Source organism: Cebus imitator, unplaced genomic scaffold (genome assembly GCF_001604975.1).
Source record: "Cebus imitator isolate Cc_AM_T3 unplaced genomic scaffold, Cebus_imitator-1.0 Scaffold8, whole genome shotgun sequence".
NCBI classification, from domain to species: domain Eukaryota; kingdom Metazoa; phylum Chordata; class Mammalia; order Primates; family Cebidae; genus Cebus; species Cebus imitator.
The window spans coordinates 1169083-1181077 of record NW_016107323.1 but is presented as its reverse complement, the minus strand read 5'-3'; the positions used below and the strand labels follow the sequence as shown (position 1 = coordinate 1181077).

Here is an 11995-nt window from a genome sequence, read left to right as displayed (position 1 = left end):
AATTTTTTTTTTTTTAATTTAAAATCAGAACCAGAGACAACATAAACTAGAACTGAAAGTCTGGTCTAGGGAGGAAGTAAAACATGCTTGTCACACCTCCTCCTCCTCCTCCTCCTCCTTCCCCTCCCCGCCCTCCTCCTCCTTCTTCGTCTTCATAATTGAGAGATAGGTATTGTTATGTTGAAAGGCTGGAACACAGTGGCTATTCACAGGTGCAATCTTATTACACTGTAGCTTCAAACTCCTGAGCTCAAGCAATCCTCCTGACTTAGCCTCCTGAGTAGCTGGGACTGCAGGCATGCTCCACCACACCTGGTTCTAAGATTTTTTAAATGACATCCTTGCGATGTAGTCTACACAAAGGGCCTTAACAAAGAATACAACGTAACTTGGTGATATGATTTGATCTGTGTTCCCACCAAATCTCACGTAGAATTGTAATCCCTAGTGTTGGTGGTAGGACCTGGTGGGAGGTGACTGGATTGTAGGGGCAGAGATCTCATGAATGGTTTAGCACCATCCCCCCTTAGTATTATATAGTGAGTTCTCATAAGATCTGGTTTAAAAGTGTGTGGCACCTCTCCACCCTAACCCATTGCTCCTGTTCCAGCCATGTAGGAAATGCCTACTTTCCTTCACCTTCTGCCATGATTGGAAATTTCCTGAGGCCTCCCCAGAAGCTGAGCAGATGCCAGCATCATGCTTCCTGTATAGCCTACGGAACCTTGGGCCAATTAAACCTCTTTTCTTTGTAAATTATCCAGTCTCAGGTATTTCTTTACAGCAATGTGAGAACAGCCTAATACATTTGGTGTATAGAATTCACAATTATATAGATTGTAGATGGATCCCAATTTTATTCATTCAAGTGGCCAGAATCAGGGTTCTAAAAAAAAAAAAAAACTCATTCTCAATTATTTTTATTTTTTCCTTTCCCTTTCTAAGTTTTTGGTAGAGAAAGATCTCATCCTTGAGGTTTATAATTCACAAGGTAGAAAATATATCAATACCTACCTTTGAGATGCTTTGCTTCCCTTTTGGCAGCAAATAAAACTGGCTCACCAAAGCTGTATTATTTTTAAAAATTCCCACATCACACCATTGTCGTTCTCCTCCTTTCATTGTGGCCACTGGATTTGAAGGAGTCTCTTTCTAATTACAGAGAAAGAAAAATTTATGAAGACTCTTATTGAATATATGAAAAATTTCAATATTTAATAAGTTCATGCAGTGATCTACAAGTACGTATTTGGATAAACACCACAACATTAACAACTCATAAGTAAATAAAGTCTTAACAGATTAGGTCAACTGACAGTGAAACAGGGATGCCAATTCAAACACAGGAGTGACAGGCATTCTCCAAGTCAGTAGCTCTGTACTATCAACCTAGCTGGAGTTAGCATGCTTTCCAATCAGTGATATGTTAAAATGCCAGCTATTTTATAGAACATTGTCATTTCAGAGACTGTCTCAGAAAATGTAATTCCTTTAGTGTAACATTACAACTTGCTCCAGAAGGAGCAAATAAAAATTCATTCCAAGCTGGCTCATTTCTAGATCCAAAAACAAATAGCAAAAATTCAGTGATCTTTGCACTTGAAATACCTGTGATTCTCCAAACCTAAAAGGAGAAAAAATGTTCAAAACTAAAATGCAATTTGAATATACTTTAGTAATACTAAAGAGGAGTAGATTTTAAACAGTTTTACATTTTTTATCCTGTTTTAAAACAAATAAACTTCCTCTACCTTAAGCTACTTTTAGTGGTAAGTGAATTATACTTATCCCTGGAACTAACCTTTTAAAGCCATCTTCTTATAAATGAGACACTGTTTCCAGAAGCTCAAAACAAATGTGCACTTCAGTTATTTATTTCTGTCTTAAATATATAACAGCAGAGGTACATGCTTATAATTCACATTTTTTTTAATATTTAGGCTATCACACATGACAAAGTGAGCTAACTAGAAGTCTTTAAAGTTAAAAAAAAAAAAAAGTAATAGCTTTAAACTTGTTTTCATTTCTTAAAGTTGTAAAAACTCTCTCCAACAACTTTTATAAAACAACTGGCTCCAACTGAAATAACAAATACAATTCTGGCTGATGCACGGCAAAAGAGACTCAAGAAAAAAAAAATTCATTTTAGTAATCCTTCCCTGAGAAGAGTCTAAAAACACTAGGACTTAACATTCTGGAAAGATGAAAGCTAATAAAGGTAAATATATGGTCAAAATTCATAAAGTCATGATTGAAAGGAAACAAAAACTAAAGAAAATTCTTAAAGATTCTAAAAGTTAAATTTAGGTCAAATGAAAACTCTTGCTCACAGAAATAAAGTTGAAATGACTAATAAAAAAAAACTAAAAAAAACTTCAAAAAGTATACATATGTATGTATTATCCTTATATTTATCTAATTAAGACAATCTTGGTATATTTGTAAGGCACTTTCCTGGCATTTTAAGTTTGGTGCCATGCAGGCCAAATTTGGCCTTATGTAAAACAACCAAATATCAGAGATTATTGGGTTACCCTACATTTACATCAATCCAGTATTGCAATATTCTGTTGTGTTTCTATTAAGTAGCTAGCAATACAGCCATTCGAATTTTATGTTCCGTAACACATCCTATCTTTTAACTATTAATGTAATTTACATAGATATACACATATATGTATGTATATATGCATATATACATATATACATTTCTGATTATAAAAATAACATTTCATTATAGAAAAATATAAAAAGCATAAAAAAGAAAGTAAAAATTATCTGTCCCCCACCTGGATTTTACAGTGGTTATGTGTGGGTACATGTGAGAGTATAAATGTATGAACTACATGTATTTTTTAACAAAACTGGGAACACAACACATATGCTGTTTTTTATACAGCTTTTTCACTAAAAAGTATGCTGTGAACATTTTCCTATTCAATCATTTATTTCTAAATTTATGTCGATTCATTAATGAAACCTAAGAATCTTTTAATGAAATTATTTAGAAGTTGCTCAGCATTTACAAGTACATAATCATGTGTAAACATGCATCATCACCAGGTCATGTACTTACAAAAAACGGTGTTGTGGTAGCATGCGTCTCTACACGGCTGATCTTCGTTGCAGGCAGTGCATATTCATCAACTAAAAATTAAACAATCAGATAAGACCTACATAATCACTTATCAGACAGATACATTAAAATATAATTTTAAAATATATATTTAACACCCCCAATCTGTAAACTTAAAAATGGCTAAGACAGCAACTTTTATGTTATGTGCATTTTATCACAATAAAAAAAAGCCAGAAGGTATTATGCTATTATTTACAATAAGTAGTAATATTGACCCTTTAACTCAAAATAATTCATATACTTCATTTTTCAAGGGTTTGATGACTAGCTAGAACTTCAGAGAATGTTTACTGAAGATGCAATACAATTCCCATTATAAAAGAATAAGAATTTGTCAAATTAGAAATCAAGCAAGTTGGAAGAATTGTTAATACACAGTCTAGAACTAATCTTGTCTAAAAAAAAACTTTGCTAAATTTATTCACAGTAGAAAAGACACATTCTGACTGTATTTCAATAGTGTACACTAGTCTAAATATTTTATGCAAAGAACATTTTATAAAATAATTTTAACTGAAATGTTTTAACTGTTTACACAATTCATTCCAAGATGAAATGCAATTCCCATCTAAGACAAGTAAGTCTGATGAATTTATATACATAAATGGTTCAAAATACAGTATGTGAAACACATTTCAAACCTTCAGATTTGGTACTGAATGTTGTTAGTGAAGTTTCATCTTTAACAACTGCCCCATTTGTACTGGATGATTCAGTTTTAATGGTCTGCTGGGTTACCATAATTTGTGTGCTGGAAACAGTACTGGATACAGAAGTTTCAGGAATTACTGTTCTTACATCCAGGCAACTACTTAGAACACCTACATTTGCTGAAGAGTGAGGACCTAAAATAAAAAGGAAAAGGTAATTATTAATACGATATCTGCAGATAGTTGTTGTGTCTTATAGTTCTTGTCATATGATTCTTTGTACTTTCAGTTTTAAAATCATACATAAGCACCACAAATGGCATTAGTATGAATTAACTATTAGGCATAAAATGTTTAGAAAAATAGTGCATTATATCCATAATGGATATCTAACTTTTTACCTTCCTCGTTCATTGTAATCATTGAACCATTGGTCTCAACTTTCCACTAAATCATAAATCCAATGGCTTTGCCCTTCATTCCAGGAAAAAAATATTAGAGGTCATTAGGCTTGAATTATCTTAATTTTCTGCCTTCTCTGGCCACAAACTGGAATTGTACTAATAATTGTGCTCATCCTCCGTGTCTTCTTTTCCATTGCAGAAGATATGCTGACCTCTCTCCTAAAAAATCCGAATGTATTTTCCCGTATTCTTGGTCCCATTCCTTCCCTTGTGTGTTGGGACCTTCATTCATCAATCATTTCTCTCTCTTCAGGGTTTTCAGATTCTTTGCCAGCAGTTTTTGGCCCTTGGCCCATAAACATCACCAAATCTCTGAAGCAAACAACACACCTCTTTGTTTACCCAACAATTTCCACCAATTATCCTCTCCCCTTACTAATTTCCTTCAGAGCAGTTAATACTTCCTTGATCTCCCCAAAATTTGGTTTCTAGCACACTACTCTAATAAAATAGTTCTGGCAAACATCAATATTTCTAGGGGATATTTTAAAATTTTCATTTACTTGACTTTTCTGCAATGTAAACAATGCTGACCACATACTCCTTTTTGAAGCTGTTTTTTTTTTCTATGACATATAGTTCACTCATTCCACAACAGTGAAGTCTACCATGTATGAGGCATTGTATTTGTTTTTATAATGGTGAAATAAGGCAGGCATGGATCATGCCTCATGAACTTAACCCTTCTTCTTGTCGCCCTTTACATATTTTTCTGTGCGTTAAATACCATTCACAAATCCATACATATGTCCAGGCATGGTACCAGAGGCTAGAAATCTAGCAGTGAACAAGTCAATTGAGATTCTTGCTCTTTTGGAGATTACATTTAAATACTCTAAATTTCTAAATTTATATTTCTAGCCTAGTACTACTGCCTTCTACCTAAGTATCCAATTGTCCATTAGAAATCTTTACCAGTATATTCCTGAAGTGCCTCAAAAACAGAGTTCAAATTTGAACCTATCTTTTCCAAAATCTGTTCTTGCTCCTGTATTTTCTAACTTGATAAAGATATCATTATCTTCATGAAGAGTATCGTTGATGAAGAGTATCATTATTTATTCTGATGAAGATGAAGAGTATCATTGGTGAAGACTATCATTATCTATTCTGAGGAAGAGTATCACTGATTAAGAGTATCATTATCTATTCTCACGGCCAACCCAAAAAACTGGGAGTCATATTCAACTCATTTTTATTTCTCATATACAACTAGTTGTCAAGTCTTATAGATGACACCTTCTAAAAGTCTTTTAAATGATGAATTCTCTTCTTTCCATTTCAGACACTGCTTTAGTCTCTACGTATCTCCTGGAGTCAGCCACTGCTTTAGTCTCTATGTATCTTCTTGAATCCTAAAAGAATCCCTAACAAGTCTCCTAATCATTTCCAATTATAGTTCTTCCTGATGGTGAGGCTATTTTTTTTTTAATTTTATTGCATTTTAGGTTTTGGGGTACATGTAAAGAACATACAAGATTGTTGCATAGGCACACACGTGGCAGTGTGATCTGCTGCCTTTCTCCCCATCACCCACATCTAGCACTTCGGTGAGGCTATATTTTTAAAAAAAAACAAAAAAACCTTGCCTCATTTAAATTCCATAGCTCATAACTAATCATTACTATTCAGGTAACTGCTTACTTAGTATTTTAGCATCATTCTAACCAGGTTGAATATGGTAGTTTCTTGCTATTAGGAAAATGGATCAAAACTGTACAACATTTACTTTTTCAATGACTATTAAATTCCCTACTGATTTTATAAAAAGCTTTAGTTTAAAATGTCAGTCATATACCTTCATTTTTCCTTAGCATATCCACCACACAACTATTATGATTAGAAGCATTAGATGCCAAGGATGGATATAAAATGGCATTGGAATCCGTCAGTGCTTTAAAGTCTGGTTTGTTTTTCACTGAAGTTTCTTTCATGGCTGTTTGTTCAGTTTTTGCACTGTTTACTGTATCACTGATCTATAAGAAACATAACAGATTACTGAAGTAAGCAATAGTCAATGAAATAAAAATACATGTAAAAAGCAAGCAAAACAATTTACAATTTAAATATTTTTTATTAAAATACAAAGCACCTACAAATTACATTATTAATTTCTACAGGATTATTTGTTAATTTTATAATAGTTTTTAAGAAAACAATTTCTTTTCACTTAATCTCCATGCTCAAAAGATCAGTTTTGAAGAGGAAAGGAAGAGTATATTTGGAGGGAAAAAAATTCACATTTTTGTAGGTGGTAGCTAGTATCACAAGCAAATACAACTATAACATAGAAGATAACACAAAAGCTACTAAGTTTAATACTCTGATCAAATTTTCTTAAAAGGCAGACACGTATACTAAAAATATGATAAAAGTAAAATCCCAGCTATAAGGAATCTTCAAGCAAATAAACTATTCTATAAAACTGAGTTTTCCACATAAAGATTTCATACATATACATATAATTATCCTATATCATTATGTATTTTGGGTAAGAATCTCCTTAATTATATTTTTCTTAGTCGTCTTAAATATACTATAATAAACACATTCAAACTTTTTAAAAAAAGTATTACTATTTTTTTCTTGAGATGGAGTTTCACTCTTGTTGTCCAGGCTGGAATGCAATGGTGCAATCTCAGCTCACTGCAACTTCCACCTCCTGAGTTCAAGCGATTCTCCTGCCTCAGCCTCCTGAGTACTGGGATTACAGATGCCCACCACGACGCCTGGCGATTTTTTTGTATTTTTCGTATAGACAGAGTTTCACCATGTTGGCCAGGCTAGTCTCAAACTCCTGACCTCAGGTGATCTACGCACCTCAGCCTCCCAAAGTGCTGAGGTTACAGTGAGCCACCACACCCAGTCTATAAAAATTATTATTATTTTTTTTTACTTTTTGAGACAGGGCCTTGCTCTGTTGTCCAAGCTGGACTGCAGTGGTGCGATCACAGCTCACTGCAGCCTCCACCTTCCAAGCAATCCTACTGCCTCAGCCTCCCAAGTAGCTGGGGCTACAGGCACGCACCAGCATGCCCAGTTAATTTTTCTATTTTTTGTAGAGATGGGGTTTTGCCATGTTGTCAGGGCTGGTCTCGAACTCCTGTGCTGAAGGATCCACTGCGTCAGTCTCTCAAAATGTTGGAATTACAGGTGTGAGCCACCAACCCCAGCCACCACATTTAAAATGTTTTGACAATTCAAGTCATCAGTGTGAATATCATATTATACCTATAGGTCTACTGAACCATGAAAGTGACCTGGCTTCACTCAAATACCCTAATATTGTTGTTCTTTCCGATTACCTATTTTCATTGTTACTTTTATGTCTCTATTTTTATTGTCAACTCATAATTTGTCATGGCTCTGAGGATACTTGTCTATCCTATGCCCTGTGCTTGCCCTTAATTGGTGGTGGTACTGTTTATAAGTGATGATAATGATAGCCACAACTGTTATGCCAGGCATTGTGGCAGGCAGTGTAATACACACACACACACACACACACACACACACACACACACACACATATTCATAAACTCTGGATCTTACTTAAGCTTCACAAGAATCCTATTAGTAAGATAATTTGACCCTTGTTTTATAGATGAAGTAAAATGATACTCACAGAACTTAAGCAATACACCTACAGTCAGGTAGCCAGTAAGTAACAGCTATAATTTGAATTTGGTTTATTTCATTCCAAAATCCTTATGTCTCGAATATGCTTTTTGCTTAAAATCAGATACTCAATCTAACTGGAATTTTATAAAATTAAGTATAAATAAATCCTGAGAATTTTCACTAAACATGGTAGACTAAACACATTTGCTTCAGATTTCTCCAAAACCCAATTCAAATGATAAAAAAGGAATTTTTAAAAGTATGAAGGTATAACCTTTTAAGAAAAAAAAATGGCAGAAGAGAGAATAGTGGATAAGATGTAAAACAGAAAAGCTGGAGCTAAGAGCCTTCTCCTAAGTGAAAAGTCACATGTGGCCCGTTTGTGCCCCAGGGGCCAGGGCAGTGGTGGCAGAGGTGCAAAGTACAAGAAAACACCTGTTTAAGAAGCGTTGTAGCCCTAGTTCTGCTCTCCCTGTATACCAAGCCAGAGAAATTCCTCTCCTCCATTCTAGCTGAAGATGGGAAATGGGTAGAAAGGTTGAAATGTGAATCTCTACACTCAAGTGATACAGTATCCCTCAAGTGATACAAGTATGAGAATGATACAAGTATGGGGAGAGGCGCCCATACTAAAAACAGGAATTAAGTGAAAGTCTAAATGCTGAACAGAAAGATACCTTCCCTCTAATCCCCTTACTAAGCTCCCAGAATTCTGACAGTCAGGCTCATAACCCTGAAGCAAGAGGTTGGAGAATTCTCAGAGGAAACTAATTGGTCTAAGAAAAAAGAACCACAGGAAACTGGTATTTGTTGGTCCCCTGCCCACTTACCCTTGTTAAGGTTTACTAAGTAACAAGCCACACCCACATGCATAGGCCTTCCAGGCTCTTTCTTAAAGCCTCACTTTAAACACAAAGGGACAACCAAGCATCACTAGACACTTGATGACAACCTCTAATGTGGAAGTCCAAGATTAAAATACATTAAAAAAAAATAAAAAGGAGCTTTAAAAAAAGAACTATAACAAAGAGTGGACTAAAACTCCAAAATTTTTTAAAGCATAATTCTTTATGAATTATGAATTATAAGAGAGAAGGAAAGATATTATATTTATGAAATATGAATAGGGTGCTATAACAGAAATAAAGACTAAAATGAGGCTTTTAGAAATTCAAAATGTGGCTGAATATATTTAAAAATTTAAAAATTGGATAGAGAATTTAGCATATGAAATAAATTTCTCAGGAAGCAGAATAGACAGAGATAATAGAAGATAAAAAGCAAAATCAGAGGACGAGTTTATTTAAAAAAACTGAAAAGAAATCGAGAGAAGAAATCATCAGTAATGAAGGTCATGAGTTTCCAGAACAATGGGGTCCACTGGGTGTAGCACACCAAATGAAGACATACACTCTAAGGCACATCATTGTTGATATTTCAGAATACTGAGGATAAAAAGAAAAAAAATTAAATCATATATGAAGGATCAGGAATCCAAATGGCATCACACTTTTCAATAGCAACACCGAATGCTAAAAGACACTAGAAAAAAATGCCTATAAATTTCTGAGGGAAAATCTTCCAATATAGGATTCTATAAACCAGCCAAACAATCAGTTAAATAGGCTGAAGACATTTTCAGATATGCAAGATCTCAAAAAGTTTATCTTTCATAAGCCCACATCTCAGAGGGTGGCAACAAAATAAAGGAAAACACAGAGAAAGAGAAAGAAATAAGGTCAATAACTACGAGCTGTAACACAGGAAAGAGATAAATTGCTAATATGAAACAGAAGTTCGTTCTAAGGTGACAGCTGTGCAGAAGGCCTAGAGAAGAATGAGTACATGAGGACAGGGGGCTCCAAGAGGAATGGTTATAAGGGGGGATGAAAGAAACTACCTTTTATGTCCAAATATCTTGAGAAATTTTATCATTTTTTGGAAAATTTGAGTATGAATTAATGACAGACAAGAAGAAAGCTAAGCAAGTGAAAAAGTGAGGCAGTTAATGCCAGGAAAAACAAAGTTGCATGAGAAAGAAGCAATTCTCATAGCACACTGCATGGCTCACCTGCGACTATTTCACCATCATAGTATAAACATCAAGTCATAATTCAACTAAAAATACGTGAAGGATGTGGAACAGGAAAGGAGGGGATGAGGCAGAATTGTAAGAGATCATCAAATTGTCACCTTTCATTATTGAAGACAACTGACAACGGATCTAAAAGTAGATCCTTCAACAACATGACTTTGAACTGTAAGGGTCCATTTCTATGAGGATTATTTTCAATAAATACAGTTGGTCCTCCATATCTGTGGGTTCCATGTCCTCAAGCAAACACATATGGAAAATACAGTATTCGCAGGATGCAAAAACTGTGGATACAGAGGGCCGAGTTTTCACATTTGCAGGTTTCACAGGGCCAACTGATATTTCCACAAAAATATGGAGGGGACTGAGGAGGGTGGGTCTTGGAACCAATGCCCAGCAGATACAGAAGGACAACTGTACATAGTTAGATACTGAAAGAAAGCTACAATAGTTTAAAGTAGTTGCTTCTAGTAAACAGAAATCAAGAGCAGGTAGGGAGAGGGTAGGAAACTACTGCTCTTCATCATAAGCTTTAGAGTATCATCTAAATTTGTGATATACACATACATGTATATATAGTATATAATCAATATATAACATATTAATACATAAAACATAAATATTAATCTGCTATGACAGGCTACTTACAAACTGTACTAGCTTTACTTGTAATAACCCCTTCCTGACATACTCTAAGTATGACACAATATACTTCCTGACCTATACCTTTACTGGTCTTCAATCATACACATAACACAGAACATATGAGCCAATACCTACATCATTTTCCTTGAAGAGTCTACTGAGGTAGACAGCAGTTTACCAAATAAAAATAATGAATCTTAGTAAGCATATTCATTAGTCTCTACCAAGACCCACTGTGATGCACTTCATAAACAAGAAATAACCTCACAGGTGTTCAATTTAGTAACTGCTATTTTTCAGTAAACAAAATACATAGTAAAGAAAATATTTTATACCTATTTTAAAAGTACATCTTTAAGTGTTTGTGACATTTAGAAATGGCAAAATATAGACACGTAAGTCACGAAAGTACACATTACAATAAATTAATCTGATGTCTGTGTAATGCAGCTAGGCTTCTCTTGGCCTGGTTTTCAATTCAGGCTTCTGTCACAGTGATCTGTGAAGCTTTCTTTTAAAACAGAGCTGCCTGGGCATTTTCCTAAAGATTCTGCTTCACTAGATTTGAGGAAGGGCTTGGGAATCTGTGTTTGTTTGTTTATCTCAGAGATAATTCTCATGTGCAGGCAGGGTTAAGGACTCCTCTCTTCTAGAGTAGTGGTATGTTAAAAATCTGAATAAATATTGAGAATATAACCATAAACATCCAATTACCATCATATACTTTTTTACTTACACTGTTAGGAATGATGTTATTACTGCCTTGTCTGTGAGGGTCCATCCTGACTCCTGCAGGAATTGAGAAAGGTTCAGATTGATATGCTCTTAATTAGCTTCAATAAAATATAATTAAATATTTTTTGTTACATATTAAAGGTTTAAAAAGTAGTATCTTTATCAAAGGTTTTATGTTTTCTTACTAATTTGCCAGAATTGACTGAAATCCTCTCTGGGAAATGTGCAAAATTTGTGTTTCCTTTTACTTTCCAAGTGCCATTTAGTTAAAAATACTTTTGAAAAAGCTGAGATATTTATGAAAGCAAATTAAAGCCATCTGCGGAAGTCAAGTAATATGTCAAATTAGGAAAGTACATAAAAATGAACCGCAGGCTGGGCATGGTGGCTCATGCCTGTAATCCCAGCACTTTGGGAGGCTGAGGTGGGCAGTTCACAAGGTCAGGAGTTCGAGACCAGCCTGGCCAATATGGTGAAACGCTATACTAAAAATACAAAAAAATTAGCTGGGCGTCATGGCACATGGCTGTAATCCCAGCTACTTGGGAGGCTGAGGCAGGAGAATTGCTTGAACCCAGGAGGTGGAGGTTGTAGTGAGCCAAGATTGCACCACTGTACTCTAGTCTGGGTGACCGAGTGAGGCTCA

General features: G+C 34.8%; 1 protein-coding gene across 1 annotated transcript in view; it reads right to left on the bottom strand.

Moving 5' to 3' along the window:
• Nucleotides 1-11995, bottom strand: part of HCFC2 (host cell factor C2) — a 39548-nt gene that overhangs the window by 6754 nt on the left and 20799 nt on the right. The window contains exons 9-13 of the mRNA XM_017540386.2: nt 11351-11403; nt 6052-6229; nt 3781-3984; nt 3077-3147; nt 1015-1152 (exon numbers count right to left, since the gene is read on the bottom strand). Coding sequence (XP_017395875.1) covers nt 1015-1152; nt 3077-3147; nt 3781-3984; nt 6052-6229; nt 11351-11403 — 644 coding nt within the window. The remainder of the gene's footprint in view (nt 1-1014; nt 1153-3076; nt 3148-3780; nt 3985-6051; nt 6230-11350; nt 11404-11995) is intronic.